The sequence below is a fragment of the Neolamprologus brichardi genome, chromosome 7 (genome assembly GCF_056152115.1).
Source record: "Neolamprologus brichardi isolate AB-2024 chromosome 7, ASM5615211v1, whole genome shotgun sequence".
In the NCBI taxonomy this organism is placed as follows: domain Eukaryota; kingdom Metazoa; phylum Chordata; class Actinopteri; order Cichliformes; family Cichlidae; genus Neolamprologus; species Neolamprologus brichardi.
Window position 1 is genome coordinate 62,116,107 of NC_142110.1, and position 20,207 is coordinate 62,136,313.

Sequence of the window (20,207 nt, forward strand, 5' to 3'; positions counted from 1 at the left end):
ATCCACTTGGCATGCAAGTGGGTTGTGTTTCTGACTGGAGAACATATTGGTCCCATACTGTAGGGCTCCAATGCAGGATGCCAAGGAGGAGCCCCAGAGGACTTCATAACTGAGCAAGCAGCAAATAAAAACCACTCCGGCATACTCTGACTTCAATTGAACTTCAGCTCAGAGCTCATGTTGCTCCTGCACCCACAGAAGACACTGTGATGCATTTTCTCTAAATAAGAACATTATTCAAAATTAGTTAGCTTCAAAGTTAGTTCCATTTACAGCAAGTGTAATTTATGACTCCAATTACTTTGTAGTCTGAAAAACGAATTTCGGAACATTAGAACTACATCATGGTCACCATCATTATATCTTAACTACTCACACCCAGCACTGTGTCTGCATTTAGTAAATAGGAAATGGGTGTTGTTCATCATGTAAAGCCCACATAAAAGTGGGGTTAACAGTAACTAGTTGTGGCATCTGGTCTTTTCATCACTTTGTTTTTGAGTTTATCAAACAAGTCTTAGTTATTACATTTCTCTTATTAATCTCTTATCTTATTGCATTCAAGGAGACAGACTCACCCTGAAACCATCACATGCAAGCTCGTACTAACTAGATTTAGAAGGATACAGGATAAAGACGGATGATGCGAGGCTGCAGTATGCATCTGCTCAACTATGTATGTGTTTGCAGGGCTTGAGTATCTCTCGGTGAGTTTTGTGAGCTTTTTTTTCGACTGAGAATCTAATTAATAGGCAGAGAATATGCATGAAACAGCACAGGCAATTTAGAGATATATTATCAAAAAGACTGTCGAGCCTCTGAACATGCAGTTAGAAATATTCGACCCCTGGCAGAGCAGAGGAAGAAGCAGTGAAAAGTCTATGGAATCGTGGAAGAAAAAGTACACAAAGTTTATATCTATTCACACTAATCCCATTTCTTTGGGGGTATTTATATCCAAAACAACAACAGCAGCAGCAGAGGAGACAGTAGAAGGAGATAGTGGAGGCAGCCTGCCACGTGATAGGCCCTCCCTCTTAGAGACTCCTGGTTGATCTCTTCTTGGTTGGGTGAGCCGTTAGGGGACACCGAGGCCGCTGGGTGGGTATTACGGTTGGAGCACATGTCATAAAGGTTTCCGGAGAACTGCATTTTCTTAGACTCCTGGCGGAGAGACTCCCAGACAGCTGCCGCTTCCTCCGGACAGCCAGCCATCGCCACGTTAGCGCAGTCATGGAACTCATCCCACGACCTGCAGAGGGGAGCGAGAGTAAGACGGAGACATCTGATTATTTGGTTTGTGGATCATGTTAATATTTCAGCGCGCAACACATTCAGAGCAGTTTTATCCATCTGTACAAACTATTGCACTAGATACTGGATTTTTCCAGAAAGCTGCAACTTCATATGTAAACAAAACAGGAATTATTAAAGCATTTCCTTTGTAGAGAGGTGAGTGAGTCTATGGTTCAGACTAAACTTCAAATTTACTTTCCGCTCTAACGACTGCACATTTTGAGTGCATAATCTATAGTTCATCACTTAGAAGCTGTTCAAAATGAAATACAATAACTACCAAATTGATTATCATGGCAGCACACACATTCATGGTGCCCAGGGGATGAGTCCCTTGATACCTCCTTGTATGCCCCTGGGAAATCAAGGGTTTCCCCATTTAAGCGAAAAACTATAAAATCTGCATGCACGATTACTGTAGGACACACTTTTCTTTTCTTCAGCATCGCCAGTGACGTTCACCTTGATGTCTTCAGTGAAGCATCTCAAACACTTTTGTCAAAGTATTCATAAGCCCCTCAGAGTGAACTGCAATATCTACAGTGAGTCTGAGACTTTAAATGTTTCTTTGGAAACCTCTTTTCTGCTTCTACCTGAGTTTTCCTGCCAAAGGACTTTGATAACAGTTTTATAATACTTTGAAAACTGGAGGCTAGACGTTTGTGACCTGGAGGTGACTCAAACACTGCATCATTACTCTGTTGCAGAATCGTCAGGATGCTTTAGAAACTTTTAAACTAGTTATGTGTAGTTAACCAGCAACACACACACTGACCTTGTATGAGAGGTGTTTTATGGGGCTTTTCAAACCAAATCCTCAAAATCATGTTATTTTACCCGTAGACCCTTATCTTTCTTTCTGTCGCGGTTCTGGGTCGGTTCGACCCGGCATTTTGAAATTCTGATGTTTTGGTTTATTTTTGCACTATGGGCTGCCCTTTGATACTCTTGTGCTTTGATTCTTATTGGATTTGGGCGACCGTGGCTCAGGGGGTTGGGAAGCATATCTGTAACCAGAAGGTCGCCGGTTCGATCCCTGGGCTCTCTGTCCTGGTCGTTGTGTCCTTGGGCAAGACACTTTACCCTCCCGCCTACTGGTGTTGGCCAGAGGGGCCGATGGCGCGATATGGCAGCCTCGCTTCTGTCAGCTGCTACTGTAGCTGCCTCCACCAGTGTGTGAATGAATAGTGGCATTGCGCTTTAGGTGCCTTGAAAAGCGCTATATAAATCCAATCTATTATTATTATTTCTAGGTTTCTGTTTATTCGTGTTTAAGGATTTGTTGCCTCGTGTATAGTTTGGGTTCCATGCGTTATTTTCTGTCTGCCTCTCAGTGTTGAGTCTGTGTGTGATGGTTTCTGGTTTCCTGTTTTACTTTGAAAGTTCATGTCTCATGTCAGTGCGTTCAGTTTTACCTCTCCCCTGTCTCGTTAGCCTGATTTCTCCCAGCTGTGTCTCCCTCTTGTTGCCCATTCCCTGATTACTCCCCGGTGTATATAAGCCCTGTGTTTTCCTGTGCTCCCTGTTGCGTCGTACCTTCAACTTGCTGCGTGTTCATGATTTCCAATCCTCCAGCACCTCAGTTTAGACTTTTGTTTTGCTTTTGTGAGTCTTATTTTATGTAGACGTTTGTCCAGCAATAAGGCTGCGTTTTCAGTTTAAATCTCGTCTCCAAAGAGTCCTGCATTTTGGGTCCACCACTCCTGCCTGCCTGCCACACAGCCAACCATGACACTTTCCTTTTCTGCACTTGTGCATTAAATAGACTTTTTAAAAGCACAGAAAATATGTGACTTTTTCCATTCAAGTTTGACATTCAACCTCCTGTCACTGTGTCTTCACCTCATTAACTTCTTTTTTCACCTAAATCTAAGTCAGTTACACCTTGAGTATAAACAATCCAAATCAATAATTAATTGCCATTATTATTCTCAATCAAATGATATGAAAAGATTTTAAACAGGCAGTTCTGGTCAAGATTTGCTGACAGTGAAGCATTCGTCCTTTCACCGAGTAAATCAAATCCAGTCTGTTTGCTTGCTCCCTTGACTTCTTTCGGTTGTTGCCAAGAGACCATCTGCTGATCTTCGATGCTCTGAGAGCAAGGGTCACCCTACGGGTTAGACTGAAATGTGGAAAAACCTTCATTAGAGTGTGGAAGGTAAATGTGTGTTTGTTGAATCACTGCTGTGTTATACCCATCAGCAAAACACGAATTTGACACACTTTCTTAGACCTATTTTAAAGCCAAATGAAAGGAAGCATTATTTACGATGAGAGGCAGGTGAGGAAGATGTGACTTTAAGTAATCTTGCACAAAGATATTTTTTAAAGGATATCTTGCAGCGAAACACAAAATTAAACTTTATTCCAAACACTCTTGAGCTCCACATCCACAGCAAGTCTATTTGGCTGTAATTGGCTGCTAATTCTCCCTCTCATCGTGGCTGTGCTGGCTAAATTGTCTCTGAGGAGAGTTAACTACGAGAAGCGAGGCGCAGAGTTGGGGGAAAAAGTAGAAGCAGATGACTCTGTTCAAAGTCTGCCACAGAAGCACTCAAAAAACACAAAAGTTTTCATAATTAATGCTGGCAAAACATCATGCAGCACTCCAACTTTCAAAAGACAAGAGCTACATTTAAACCCATTACTGGACAATACATACGAGCTATATTATTTAGATACTGCATCCACTGCGTCTTAGTGAAACAAATATCATTTAATCACGGGGGACTCAAACTTGGGAGTTTTGTGCTGCAAAGCTACAGTGCTAAACACAACACCACTGTGCATGGCATAGCTAAAGCCAAGGTTTATCTGTAGGACAGATAACCTCTATTATAATTCTACGGAGCCCTGCAAGGGACATGGGGGAAAAAAAATAAGTTGATCTTTTGCGAGATCTCGCAAAACTTCGAACTGGTGAGTAACAGACGTCTCCAAAAACGTCGGAGCACTTTTGCAAATATGTGATGTCTTGATAAAAGTTTATTTTGTGACCCAGAAAGAGTAATATTAAAACTAAGCTTTGGGACATTGGGACAGCTTTCGTCGCCTGGCTCGTCACCTATCCCAGAATTCATAACGCAGCCCAGCCAATTCCAGTTTCCAACAATGGCGGCAGCTACTTAGTTTTAATATTATCATTTCTGGGTCACAAAATAAACTTTTAAGATATTTTCAGAATGTAGCTGTGAAAACTTCAAATATCTGCTCCGTTTATCAAGACATTGCATATTTGCAAAATTGCTCCGACGTTTTCGGAGATGTCTTGCCCACCAGTTTGAAGTTTTGCAACATCTCGCAAAAGTTCGTCTTAATTTTTATATTCCTCCGTGTCCCTTGTGGGGCTCCGTATAATTCAATACTTTTGATTTTAAGAAGATTTCATGTTGTGTTCTCTCCAGGTATTCTAGCATCCTGTGTTAGCTTAACTGATGACTATAAAATTGCATTTGAGTCAATGTCGCACTTTTCTAAGTATGATAACAACAAGATTATTGTAATTAACTAAAACGTAAAAGTAGATGTGACAAAATATTTTGGTTTACTGAAATTTAAACAAATTGACTCAGATGGATGGATGGATCTATAAAGCACTGGGAATGTCTCAGATTTCCAGGACAGTGTTAAGCAGTGTGGTTTTTTAGTGCGTTAAATTGCCACTGCAGAATCGCAATCTGTTTCTAATGCATGGCTCCCTGAGTGCCTTGAGTTTAAAAACACTCATTAATGATTTTTGAATCTTTTATTGATCTATTGTTGAATTGTAGATGATGAAACCCCAAAATTCACAGCATACAGTTTGCCCACAGTCTTTGCCAGATTGGCGATCCTCTCCCCATTTTCACTTCTGGAGGACGCAGCCTCTCTAGGATGCTAATTTGTTTGACCAGGTGTTTTTTAAGCATTACACATCTTATCAAGTCTTTTGTTGCATCTGTGTCAACCTATTAAATCAAACTGAATATCAAAATATCCTTCCACCCATCTACTTTCTCAACCTCGTAAATAAATAGGGTTGTGGAAATACGTTTATACAGAAAGAAAAAGAAAACTGTGTGATGCTCTCAAGTTATTCCAATTGCCACATTCCTCTGTCTGCTTGTTTTTTAGGCAGTGAGAAATGACCCACATCAGAACATAGTTGTTCGCAGTGGACAGGAACTGAACTGGAGTCACAGTGAAAATATGTGGCCCCATTTGAAATGAAGAATCGATTCAAATTGAAAAGCGAATCAAACTAAAGTGTTTGCAGGCTCTTAACGTTCCACAAAATGTCAGCGCAGTTCATTTAGCCGTATGCTTTATGGCTTTTTCCACGCTGCAGGAAAACACTATGGATGAGTCCACTGCTAAAGGAATTGATCAGCCGAATCTAATTCAAACAAATAGATAAATCACAATGAGACAGGATGTTCTCCTTTGTTGCAGTCTAACACAGTGATGCCCCGAAGGCCGACGTCGTTATTAATCTCGTGAAATGTAGCTGTAAATTTCACCGAAAGTGAACTCATGAAGCAGAAGCTCTAAACATAGAAACATCATTTTCTCGTTCTGGGTGACTTTTCTTACTGTATCAGTACGGGATGTCAGTTTGATGACATTTGCTGCTGATCAGAAGCACCTAGATACAAACACACATACGCGGTCAGAGACACACACATTTTTAAACTTCCTCTGACAGCTTCCAGCACGCTTCCGCCTTCTTTTCTGTCACACACGTATAATTCGTTTAAGCCGTCTTCAGAGAAGGGACCACACATGCATGATTTCACACGTACATCTTCATATAATTAAAGTAGCCATCATTACTGCAGGCTTTGCTTCCCTTAATGACTCTGTGTGCGTGTGTGTGTGTGTGTGTGTGTGTGTGTGTGTGTGTTGGCCTTTATCCAGGACTTAAGTGGACCACTTCCGACAAAAAGGGCTGCAGTAAGAGGACAACAGCTTTCCTGCTGCTGTGGGAGGAGCAGCTGATGGAGGAGGTGGAAAGGGCAGCATCTGGCTATCGTTTGTGTGTATGTGGACAAAAAACAGTGAGTGCAGGAGTGTGTCTAGAAGATAACACGAGAAAGACAAAGTCAGGAAGGGAGGGCGTCCTGCGCAGGAGTGCAGCTTTTTTTGTTTTTTTTTGTGATTCAGGTGTGAGTTTGTGGAGTTTGTGTGTCTTTCCTATCTTCAGTGTTTTGTGGACGTAAGAGTACGGGTCTCTGCACACAGTCACAGGTGGTGCAGAGACAGCACAAACGCAGCGAGGACACTGACAGACAAGCAGCTGCTTTCACAATAATAAAACCTCCTGAGAGTACGTCTGTTCTGCTGTTAGCATGCTGCTGCTGCTGACATCCAAAAATCTCCAAACACCAATTCTGAGTTTATTTTTTTGTTGCTTTCTCGTTTCTATTTTGACCATCTGGGTGTTCACTAAGTTTCGTGGCTCTCTGTCACTGGTAACAATTACTGACATGCGAGGAAGCTGTATGTAGCACGTTCGTCAAAACAGTGTTAGTTCAGGAGATTTGGGGAGGCAAAACAGTGCCAGGGACGAGAAGAGGAGAGACTGAGATATTAGAGAACACAAGCAACTAAAAGGTTCAAAAAGTAGCCCGGAGAGACAGTTTGTACTCTAAATGTAGTAAATCTGAGAAGAATTAGAGCACCGTTTGATACTCTCGAGGTCAGTAACCTACATAGAATCATGTGGAGTTCCAACTTTAAGACTACATGATGGTTTTACAGCTGTTACATTGATAATTATAAAAAAAATAAAAAAATAAATGACATTAGCTGACACTGCTCAAGTTAATCTTTCAGTCATTAAATCAGCTTACACTTACAGCTTTTGGAGTTTTCCTCTTTTCACCTGTAGGGTTGAGTTGTAAATGAAAGAGTCAATTTGTGATTGAAGTGAAGACTTTCAGTTTTCACTCAGTAGGTTTTGCAAAAAAGTTGCTTTAACTGTTTAGGAATTAAAGCCATTTTATATGTAGCCTTCCATTTTCAGAGGGGGACTACATATAGATTTCATTACATTTTTAAAACCCCCAAAATAGTTGAAAGTAGCCAGTTGAGACCCGTTCTTTCTTTATTTCATGACAAATGAAACAAACATAATATCTGAAGATGATTGTTGAAAATTGATCTTATAGCTTTTCATTACAATTTTGAATATAAGGGTCCAAAGCGATGTCAGCGAGGGAGGCCATTGCTTGGCATAAAAGACAAAGTAAAGTTATCGGAGAGGCAGCAAAACTTCTTGCTGGCTAGCTCAGCAATACCGAACAACCTGAAAGGCCACAGAAGACAGCTAAAGTGGATGATGACAGAACTATTTCTAAGGGTAAGAAAAGCAACTTTACACACTCTTGTTCAGGTATAGCTCACTTTAAACATCTACTACCAAGAAATGTTTTAATGAATGAAAATACAGGCTTTATTGGACGGTGCAAAACTATGTTTACACTTAAAAGTCCAGATTAGATCTGGTCACAAAATATTGAAAATAACTTGTACAAGGAGAAAAGTATGGAGAAAGAGAAGCAGCTCATGATGTGAAGCAGATAACATTGATGTTATGGCATGGGCATGTAGGGCTGCAAGTGAAACCGGTCACTAGTGGTTATTGATGATGTGAGTACTGATAGAAGTAGCAGGAAGTATACAGGGCAGTACTCTTTGCTCAGACTGAGACAAATGCTGCTAAACTGGAAAGAGCGCTTCCCAGTGCAAATGGACAATAACTCAAAACATGCAGCCGAAGCAACCCAAAACTATCTCAATGCAAAAAAGTGGGTTGTTCTTCATTGTCCAAGTTAGTCACCTGATCTCAAACCCAACAGAGCATCCCTTTCAGACATTAAATAAAAAAAACTAAATGTGCAGAGACCCACAAACAAGCAGGGACTGAAAGTGTCTGCAGTAAAGGCCTGTCTGAACATATTAAGAGAGGAAACACAGCATCTGATGATGTCAGTGGAAAAACTTTTCATAGTTTTATACAGAAATCGACCAACTGGTGAAGCAAGAATAATGGAAAGCTTTGTGCCATCATTTATAACCCCAGGAATGTTTGTTAACAGGATAAACTTTGATTTAATTGCAATTTTCAACTTTGACCCAGGAATAGGTAATGCTTCAGAAACCTCAAGACAGACACTTAATGTCCAAAGTGATGATAAAATGACAGAGATGCGTTGGTGTTAAGTCTAATTGTTGAATGTTGTCATTGTGGTTCTTAAATTTGTAAAGTCTTAGTTCAAGCAGTAGGATCAAAGCCGTTCCTTTGATCCTGACCACCTCTCCAGCCACTGTGCTGGGGGAGGTTTTATTGGAGATACATCCTATCTGGAAGATCTGTTTCTTGTGTTGTAAGCAGTGTTGGTCAAGTTACTTGAAAAAAGTAATCAGTAACTAATTACTGATTACTTCCCCCAAAAAGTAATCCTGTTACTTTACTGATTACTTCAAAAGTAATTAATTACTTAGTTACTTAGTTACTTAGTTACTTTTTAAAAACACGATTTACAACCTGAATAGGTGATAAAGCGATAGATCTTTCTGCCGAATTCTACTTTTTCTACATAATCCATCATACAAAATGTAATCAAATGGAAAAGTCCCTTTTTAAAACTTGTTTTATTAGTTTTAATCTTTTAGCTTTATGCATCAAGCAAAAATTTAATTATATGCAACATTCTCTGACTGGAAGAAATTTGTTTAATATTTAAACCTATTTTCTGCACATTCCAGCATGAAATAATTTTTTTTTGTGTGTGTTTACACTCACTCTTTCAAATAGATGTAAGTAAAACACAGCAGAAAATAAATAAAGTCAAAGACTCAGCGGTCCTTTTGCTCTATTTTCACCTGTAAAGCAGGAGTAGGGTGGGCGGAGGTTTACCTTGGTGCAGGAGTGCCACAGCGGTCAGTGGAAAAATCCGCGAGTTTCTCTGTGAATTTCCCATTACGTCATAGCGCACTTGGTGTTTGCTCGGAAGTTTAGGGGTTTTTTTCGCTGTAAAAAGAAGTTTTCTTCCCATGCACAACGGACACTAATTTTTTTGTCACTTTTTATGGAATCAAACTTAAAGTAAGGTCAGTACTTCCACGCTTTAAACACTGCATGCTCATACTCTCTCCGCACTTGATATATTATCCATTGTTGCTCTGTACACAGCTGTTTTCACAAACGTCGCACTTGCGTATGTCACTGTCATGAGACATTCTCGCAAAAAAATCAAGGTTTTAGTAACGCAGTAACCCTGCTACTGATCGGAAGGTTGGTGGTTCAATTCCTGGCTTCCCCTAGTCTGCATGCCAAATATCCTTGGGCAAGAACCCCAAATTGCTCTCTGATGCATCCATTGGAGTATGAGTGTGTGTGAATGTTACCTAGAAAGCTTTGAGTGCTTTGAAAAGCGCTATATAAGAACCAGTCCATTTACCATAGGAATAAAAAGGCTACGAGGACAGCTGCTTTTTGAAGGGTTTGGAGACGGGTGAGGAGCGTGAGCTCCAAGAACTGGTTCTGACCCAAAACTTTCCTCGTTAGCGAGTGAAAAACCGGTTGAAGATGTTCTGTTATGTCTTGTGTTCTTCATGAGGAATACGTCTCTAAACTAGCGGGGCATGTGGAAACAAAGACCCAACAGTTGGATTAACGTCTTTTTGTACACAATGATTCAAATCACAAACAAGAACATAAAGGAGACACTATCACTATGTTAAGCACAGACAGAGGCATTTTTGAGTATTTCTGTGTAAAATGTGTTTTTCACTAACCTTGCTTGTTTGCTTAAGGGTTAAAATAACTGATTATAGATTGCACAAATATCAGAAGTCAAGGCTGCTTTTACTTTTAAAGAGGATTCAGCACAACAGAGCAAACCTGTTAGCATGTGGCTTTAAGGGATTGATATGTTTTTAGATATTGGTTTTTTAACTCGTAACTTTTGTGAGTATTTATTGTCTTATAATATAAATTCTCCCAGTCAGATGAATTATAATTATATTTTATATTATATTAGAATTATATTAGAATTATATAATTATAATTCTGCAACTGTTTATAACTTGCATAGTTCATATTTCTGTATTATAAGGAGCTTGGAAAGAAAAGCGTCTGGACTTTCACCTCTCATCCGAGAAGCTTCTTCGGTTCTAGGGTCAAATGGTGGAGAGTCCCAGATTTAAACCCAGTGGAGTTTCCCCCCAAAGAGGGACAGAAGGACCCCCTTATGATCCTCTACCATGTGATTAGGTAGAGTCTACCTAATCACATGAGCCAAGGTGTGAAAACAGGTGTGGGTCATAATCAGCCAGGGTTTAGGGTGAGCTCATTGTGAAACCTGGCACCACCCTATCATGTGATTTCCTGAGGTCAGATGGCCCAGGATGTGAGTGGGTGTTAAGACGTCTGGGGAGGGAACTCAAAACTGGACTATAGATGGCAGACAGTTGGTGTCGTAAACCACCGCCTCTAATCAAAGATGGTCGCTCACAGTGGACATAAATGGCTTCTTTCACTCCTCTTTCAAACCATCTGTCTTCTCTGTCCAAAATGTGAACATTGGCATCCTCAAAAGAGTGACCTTTGTCCTTTAGATGCAGATGGACTGCTGAGTCTTGTCCCGTGGAGGTGGCTCTTCTATGTTGTGCCATGCGCTTGTGAAGTGGCTGTTTGGTCTCTCCGATGTAGAGGTCTGGGCATTCCTCGCTGCACTGTACAGCATACACCATGTTGTTAAGTTTGTGTTTTGGAGTTTTGTCTTTCGGGTGAACCAGTTTTTGCCTGAGTATGTTGCTGGGTCTGAAATGCACTGGGATGTCATGCTTGGAGAAACTCTCCTGAGTTTCTCTGATACACCGGCTACATAGGGGATGACAATGTTGTCTTCTGTATAGTTTTCATATTTATATCCTGTTCATAGCCTGTACACAGCTTGTACACCCACTCCAGCCTGTACATACTTATAGTTATAGCATATTCATAACATACCTTCATACCGTGTACATTGTAACATACACATAATAGACCCATATTTTGTACCCTCATACCTATAACAGACCCATTTCTGTAATATATCTATATTTCTATATTTTTGCCAATATATATCTATATCATGGCGAAAGCACTTCTGGATGGATGCTAACTGCATTTCGTTGCCTTGTACTTGTGACATGTGCAATGACAATAAAGTTGAATTCTATTCTAATTCTATTCTATTCTATAATGTTATAGCGTCCCACTCTGTGGCAGATGGGATAAGTGGTGGTTAACAAGGGGTTAAACACATGGGACTCTCCACCAGTTGTTTTACACTGAAGAAGCCTCTTGGATGAGTGTTGAAACATCTTCACGAACAAAAAAGAAATTCAGTTGCTTTCTTTTCAAGCATTTGAGACTATCATGAACTGGATCACAGACACACAGCCCATCGATTTCAGTCGGGCTTTAAAAATAACAGACACGTATGTAAAAACGATTTTGTCTACATCATTAGGTAGCATCCTGCAGACACTGGAGAAAGCAGAGTGATTATTGGGTCTAAAGCTGTGGTTTTAAAGGTAAAAATAAAATAATAATGATAATAATAAATAAAAAATTACTGTTGGAGCCTCTCGGCTTCACTGAGTTGAGATATTTAAAAAGAAGCAAATGAATGAAAACAAGTCAGCTACTTTTGAGGAAGACTGCAAAATTGTTTCATATTAAAACCATCAGACTTCACTGGCCTCCATTAGCGTAACCAGGTTGACGCGCTTCAGGAAGGCTTCCTTTGCCTTGCTGAAAAGAAAAAGAAATCCTTTTTCCCTTGGCACAAGAGCTGGTCTATATTTTGCATCTGCAGTATTCGTGTAAAGGTTTAAGCATGAAATGACTATTTTTATACATGTTCTGTTGCCTAACATGTTGAACTCGTGAGCAGCAGAGGATTTTTATGCATCTGTGGTGGTACTGTTTAATATTTGGAAGCTTTTTATGGGAAAATGAAAAAGTAAAGCACAAAAGCCTCCCTTCTTGTCACTTTAAATGACTTCTAAATCTCTGAGATAACCAGTAAGAGATGCTGAACTCGGGAATATTATGGCCTCTTTGTTTGGCAGCAGTTTCAATCCTAACTGCTGCATCCCAAATGAGCTGTAGAGCTGAAAGTGACTTTAAACTAAGGTAGGAATAGGAATAGAGAGCACTGCGATGAGATGCAATGAAAGCAGGAATGGCCTTATCTAAATCTGTAGAGAATAGAAATATAAAAGCAAATAGCAAGGCTGCAGTGAAAGAGGAGAGGGTTTTCTGATAACACCCGTTTTAGGGATCGGTAGACTCCAGCTTTTGTTTGTGTAACCGTAACCAAGGAAACAAATGTTGGATTTTACCTTGCTGTTTTTTCACACTTCACAAATACTTCAGCTAAAAGAGGAGAACCAGGAGTTCTCTAAGCTTTATTCTAAAAGTGCATCCTGTCATTCATCCTCTCTTAAGATACTCTTAAGGTTTTAATCACTGCCTATGTGTTATCTTTTAGACATTCAGTGGTGTTAAAAAGTGTTGGCCTGCTTCCAGATTTCTTATTTTTTTTTGTATTTTTGTCACACTTTATCAGTAATTGAGATTGCTCAGTCTGGAAAAGGTTCTAAAGCCATTTCTAAAGCTGTAGATCTCCAGCGTACCACAGTGAGAGCCATTATCCACAAATGGCAAAAACATGAAACAGTGGTGAACCTTTCCAGGAGTGGCCGATCGACCAAAATTACCCCAAGAGTGCAAGATCGACTCATTCAAGAGGTCACAAAAGAACCCAGAACAACATCCAAAGAACTGCAGGCCTCACTTGCCTCAGTTAAGGTCAGCGTTCATGACTCCACATTAAGGAAAGAGACTGGGCAAACACGGTCTGCATGGCGGGGTTCCAAGATGAAAACCACTGCTGAGCAAAAGGAACAAAAAGGCTCGTCTCAGTTTAGCCAGAAAACATTTTGAAGATCCCCAAGACATTTAGGAAAATTTGTGGACTGTTGAGAAAAAAACTTTTTGGAAGTTGCGTGTCCCATTGCATCTAGTGTAAAAGTAACAGCATTTCTGAAAAGGAACATCATACCACCAGTAAAACAGGGTGGTGGTCTGGGGCTGTTTTGCTGCCTCAGGACCTGGAAGACTTACCGTGGTAAACTGAACCATGAATTCTGTTTTCTACCAAAACATCCTGAAAGAGAATATCTGGTCATCTGTGTGACCTCAACCTGAAGCGCACTTGGGTCTTGGAAGAGGTCAGTGATCCAAAACACTCCAAGTCCACCTCTGAATGGCTTAAGAAAAACAAAATGAAGGCTTTGGAGTGGCCTAGTCAAAGTCCTGACCTGAATCTGATTGAGATGCTGTGGCATGACCTTAAAAAGGTGGTTTATCACAGGAAACCCTCCAATATCGCTAAATTACAGAAATTCTCCAAAAATGAGTGGGACAAAATTCCTCCACAGTGCTGTAAAAGATTCATTGCCAGTTATCACAAATGCTTGATTGCAGGTTTTGTTACTATGGGTGTCCCAAGCAGTTATTAGGTTTAAGGGACAATCACTTTTTCACACAGAGCCATGTAGATCTGGTTTTTTCTTCTTAATCATAAACACCGTCATTTAGAAACTGCATATCTTTGTTAAATATTTTACATTTATTTGATTATTTGAAACATTAAAGTGTGACAAACATACAAAAAAATTGGAAATCTAGAAGGGGGCAAACGTTTTTTCCACCAATGCAGCACAGGTAAAAACAGACTTTATATGAAATGCGTATTTGGCGTGATCACCTTTTTGCTTCAACACAGCCTGAACTATCTTCACCAAGCTTTCTTATAATTTCTTTAAGTAGTCTTCATCATTTCTGTTGAAGCTTCAGAAAAAGGTAGATGGATCACCTGAAGGACCAGATCATCTCTCAGGTCCCGTGTCAGGTCTTTGCTAGATTTCTTCCTATTTCTTAAGGACATGACTTTCAGATACTGTTCATTTGCTGTAATCAGCTTTTTAGGCCTGACACTTCTTCTTTTTGTCCACTTGCCGCAATTCCTATTTTTTTTAAGGACATAGTGCACACCGTGCTGAGATATGTTTCTTAGCTAACAGCTGTTTGGGAATCATCTGGTCACTGCAGAAATAGGATTTTATGTCAAATTGTGTTATGTATATGTGTTATTTTTGTCAGTTATGCACCTTAATGCTTGAATGATTTATAAGTTAGTGTTAAGTGACTTAAAAAAATTCCCCTGAAAAAGGTCAGGTACAGGGATTGGACTGAAAATGAGTGAAATAGGAGAAAACACCAAAATATAAACTTCAGAAAGTCTCAAGAACTAGTGCCCAAGATCCTGCAAGGAAGTCTGGCTCCTTGCAGAGGTGGCTCAAAACTTTTGCACAGTACTGTATATTTTACATGTATACTTAATAAATGAATTTCACTTCGTAATAGTGGAATATGTACATTATGTGAGAGCGCATACAGTTTTAATGTTGAGAGTCAATGTTCAGATCTAAGGGGATGAAAAATGGAGGTTGTACAAGAAACACATTTGGTCTTTAAAACCAAATTTCAGCTTCATATTTAAAAGCAAAGAGTTTGGGAATTCAGAATTTGCAAACCATTCCAAGACACCATGTCAACAAAAACAATTATTACTTATTTAGTGTGTTCACAAAGCAAATTGTAGCTTTTTTCTTTCCCAACAGGCACACCTGGTATGCTGTTCTTTGTTTTCTAAAAAAAAAAAAGTGATTGCTTCTAAGCTTTTAGTGTTTATTATTATAAATTTGTCAAAGGCTTAAACTTTCCTAGATGCAAATCTTGTATTTTTTTGAACTTTCAGACTTCAGCAAAAACTATATAGACATGAAGACAAAAGAAAAAGACATATCCTTTTTAGCTCCCATGGATGGATTCATGCCTAACCTTTGTAGACAAGGCCATAGCAGAGATGAAGAATAACTGAAGCACCTCTCAACATCTCTCATAGGACAGATTTTTCCATGTTTTGAAGTACTTCAATTACCTTTACAACTGTACTTTCTCCAAGGATAACATTCTGCAGGGGGAATAAATGAAGCCTTGATCTATTCAGCCTTAAGGTACTCAAATTAAAACACATTCAGTCTAAAAATACTAGAGCTGGCCCGGGCTCAAGGTCTACGTTTGCTAAAACCCACAAATTCACGAGTTCACAATGCCGTGATTCACACTTGGTCAAGCCATTAATAAAATTTCAATTGGTAATATTCTATGATACAGCCTCCAATCGCAAATTCAATTTTCAGGAAAAGTTTACTTAATTTTAAAAAAGAAGAAAAAGGGTTTAAAGACCAGTTTAAATCACACATTCTCACATAACTTGGGCAGCACATTGGTGCAGAGGTTAGCACTGCCGAATATGAGAGTGAATGGGTGACAGACTGGCACCCAGTCCAGGGTGCACTCTGCCTCTCGCTCTGTGACTGGATGGATGGATGGATGGGTGGACGGATGAAGCGATTCTCACAGTCTTTCAGTCTTATTCTTTCAAAAGGAAACTTAATGTCTGACATATTTTGTATACTCCGCTATGAAGCCTGATGTTACAGATGTTGATACTCTCCCTCAAAATAGGTGTAAAAATTGGCATGTGTATCAGATATATGTAAAATTTACAGTTTGAAATTGTAATAGAAATTATATTCTTTAACCACTGACAAAGTAAGTAGTAAAAAGGAATAGGAGATACAAAGTAAAGCGATACCCATTGTTCATGTGTTCCCTTCAAAGCTTTAGCAAAAGGTTACATTTTAATTCTATTGAGAATAAATTCTCAGTATGTTTACCCCCAAACATTCCTTTTCACCTCGCCTTCTCTCAATCCGCACTGAATGATTGCAAGTGCAAAATGCCTATTGTGAATATGAGGAATAAAAGCAGTACTGTACTCCCGGGAGAACCCTGACAATGGAGCAGCCTTGGCCTAGATGCAAATCATATCCCCTCTTTCAGACTGCACTGTAGCATACATGTGTGCGCGCGCTGTGACTGTGTGTGCATTTTTGAAAACGTGTGCACTGTTGAATGGGCACGTGATTGTGGATCTTCAGAGGGGCACAATCTCCTCATTAGGTGGCTCTGATTGAAGCGCTAAAGCCATGTTCCTGAGCGCGGAGAAGGAGGGAAAACGTAAGAGGGGAAAAACAGAATAGAGAAGTAGGTGGAAGGTGGTGAGAGAAGGCAAGAAGGAGGAAGGGAACGAGAGGGGAAAAGGGGAGGAAGAAAGAGGGCAGGTGAGAGAAGTAGAAAGAGAGAGAAGGAAGAAGTGAGGTGAGGACACAGAGAGGGGGGGGAAGTGTGTATGTGGACAAGAGGATTTTGTGTTTGCATGAGCTCTTGTGTGCCTGCATTAGGCAACAGTCGCACTAAGGTGGCTGGGTTGCAGGATTAGTAGTTTAATTGGTACCTTAAGGAATAGAAGAGACTTAACAACAGTGTAGTGGTATCAGGGGTGGGCTGCAGGGCTGCACACACGCACACACAAATGATTATCCTCCTTGTGAGAAATTTCTCTTGAATAATCCCCTTTACCTCGATTTAAATCAGACGTTACTGTTAAACCAAACTCTCTCTTTCAAATTCATAAAATTAAGAACGCTTTATCATTAAAACACCTAAACATGAGAAGAAGAGCAAGAACGGGCAGGTTAAAGTAAGGAAGGGAAGAAATGGGAAAAAGGTACAAGGTGAACCAAAAAAAAAAAAGCAGAAAGTTAAGAGTGTAAAGCTGATGTTCTGTGAAGCTGTACTTAAGGTGCCACAATGCCTAATCAGAACCGCTGATCAGAAACCTTTTTTCTCCACCACCTTCTGATGACAGAGTTGAGGTCTGCAGCCGAACATTTCTGCAACTTTTCAAAACCCGACAATCTGACACTCTCACCCACTTCGTGCTTTTATTGGCCAGCTGTGTGGAGTTGTAAAAAACCTGCCTGTGTCCTACTGTGTGTCCTCCAGAAACAATTGCAAGAAATTGTGCACTTTCCATTTTACTGTTACGTTCCTTTAACCCGCTCAAGGCGTTGCAGATTTGCAACAGTTAAAAACTAACAACCTGATTACCCCACATACATATTTTATGAGTTTTTTTACTCAGAAGTACCACTGCAGGACTTGGTTGTGCATTAGCAACAAAAAGTTTAATTTGAGCCTGAGAGGGTTAAGCGAGCTAGAGCATATCAAAAACACAGAATATTATAAAAAGTTTATTTTAAATTTAATTAAAAAGGTTAACTTTGATATATTCTATATTAGAGTAAACTGAAATTTTGAGCCTTTTTTCTTGTATTTTTGATGATTATAGTTTATGGCTTATGAAAAAAGTATCTGTTATTGGAATATTTCCTAAGATCTATAAAAAAAAAAAGCATTTAGAATAGATAAAAATCCCAATTTGGGAAGTTGTACTCATTTATACATGCAGTCCTTGGCTGGGCTGCTTAACCATGAATTGCTACATCAGAGCAGTGCAGCATGGAAGTGGCTGGTAAAGCACAGTAAAAACACATCAGGAAACCATGTGGTAGTAGCTTTGGCGCTGTGGGCAGGTTTTGTACTCCTACAGGAAAAGTAAACTGGTGTTATCTATAACGTTTGCACAAAGGTGGAAGCATGACGTGCTCTAAAATCTCCTGGTGGATGCTGCACTGACTTTGGACTTGATGAATCACAGTGGACCAACCACCACCAACACCAGGAGATAACGTGGGATCCCACAAATCATCAGACTGCAGAAACTTCACACTTAACTTCCAACACCTTAAATTCTGCACCTCTACACTTTTTCTCCAGACTTTAGGATGTTGATGTCATCTCAAAAAAAGACTTTGGACCACTGAGCAACAGTGCAAGTCTTTTTCTCCTCAGCCCAGGTGAGCTGCTTCTGTTGTTGCCCATGGTTCAGGACTGGTTTGTTATCAGGAATGTGACAGCTATAGCTCCTTGCCTGAAAATGTATGTGCATGGTGCCTCTTGATATCTGCCTCAGTCCACTTCTTGTGAAGCTGTTCCAAGTTCTTGAGTGGACTTTCTTCTTGAGTGTTACTGATTGCTATCCCTGTTGCATGTTCACATCTTTCTAGTTTTCTACTTTCCACAAATATACTTCAGCATAACACAATGAACAGAAGGCTGAAACCAGCCTTTTGTGGCTCTGAGCCAGTTTACGTTACCATACTGGTTCTGTCGCACAACATTTGTGGCGTCACCCAGCCCGTTCTCACTCCCAAGGCGTAACATGCCGACGTCTTGTCACGTCCCGGGGCGTTCCTGAGGAACGCAAAAAGGAGACCTTCGGCGTTCTTATGGTACGCGGCGGGTTATGGGCGAAATCCAGTGCAATGACGCTCCCGCGGTAATAGACGTTCCAGCCCTGTAATCCAGCCCTAAACCTAACCTTATCCCTAGCCCTAACCATAACCTTTTTCCTGAGCTTAACCAGGACTTTAATGATGTTAAATAGCTGTTTCTAAGCGATTTGAAGAAAAAGAGCGAACATGTGTAGATTGAGTCCATACGGTTCTCATAATTTCTCATATTTCCTCATTTTTCCGAGGTCGTCATTTAGGAACGTGGTGGGTAGCCGAAAACGTAATATGTTGACGATTTGTCACCTAGCGTAAAATGTTACGCTTTGGGAGTGAGAACGTGTTGTGTCACCACATCCCTGGCAATGAGGGCATAAAAGACTCACTTCAGTCTTCTCCTAAACAGGTAACAGTGCCATGCAAATCTGTAAAGAAGTGTTGGTCAAACAATGACCCTAATAGTGTTTGTAATTAAAGACTTTGTCTTATATAATGAATTTACGGCTTGCAAAGAAGAAGAGCAATGAGTAAGGTTTTTTATTGTTTGTTTGGTGTTTATGAACAGCTGTCTTTACCATCTCACTATATACAGTGATATCATAAACATAAAAAAAAATAATGTTAGTGTTTTTATACATGAGTGAAGCAAATAAGCACAGCAGGCGTGGGGAAAACCAGGGTGGAGAAGAATGGCTTGCTAAAAGTGATTTAAATTTTAGTGTCCACTCATCTTCACAAGGGTTTGCAGCTGTTCACAAAAATGGATGCAAAAATGGGAATTTTTGTGACCCTTTTTGTGACATGTTGTAATTGTCCAACCAAACAAAGCAGCTACTCATTTTCCACCTTGATGTTTTTTAGTGCACATTTGTGAGTCATGCTCATGCACAAATGCTGCATGACTGCAGTTTGCATAGTTGCAAGTCAGCTGTTGTGTTCATCAGCAGCTGTTCACAAGAACGGATGCAGAAATGTGGGAAATGGCCTTTCGCTGGGCAGGAAACGTCAGTGTTGTGTTAGCACCAGAAAAACAACATCATTCAGATCCTCTAGGCTGCCCGGACTGTTCCAACAAATAGCTGAAGTTTGACTAAAGACCGAGATGGTGACCCTCATTGGTGTGCTGCAGGAAAGCTTGGCGAACACCAGCAACAAAGGGATTCATCCTCTACATTTGACCCAATAGTTATTAAGATATTTCCATTTCAGTCTGGATGCTAGAGCAAAATGATCAACGATAAGAATGAGTCAGCAACAAGAGGCTCACACACAGACACTGTCACAGAAGAAGATAGTTAGAACAATTCCTTTAGGTTTTCTTCAAGGACTTTAATAACACTGTTTGTAGATCTTGATGAAAATGTGTCACAAAAAGTCGCCCTACAGTTAGTTTTTTCTGAGTCAGCTGAGCAACATCTTTCTATGAATTCGAGAAGAAGAAGTGATGTGTATGGAGCATGCCTGCTTTATGCACATAATAAATTCTATATATCACGAGGAACACTGGTCAAATATTCTATTGCAGTTCATTAAATATCTGC

At 40.0% G+C, this 20,207-nt stretch overlaps 1 protein-coding gene across 1 annotated transcript in view; it reads right to left on the reverse strand.

The window, feature by feature from the left end:
* Positions 1-304: 304 nt before the first annotated feature.
* nrn1la (neuritin 1-like a) overlaps positions 305-20,207 on the reverse strand; it is a 103,416-nt gene continuing 83,513 nt past the window's right edge. Inside the window, exon 3 of the mRNA XM_006797411.3 lies at positions 305-1,252. Within this exon, the coding sequence (XP_006797474.1) occupies positions 952-1,252 (301 nt within the window). The 3' untranslated portion in view covers positions 305-951. The remainder of the gene's footprint in view (positions 1,253-20,207) is intronic.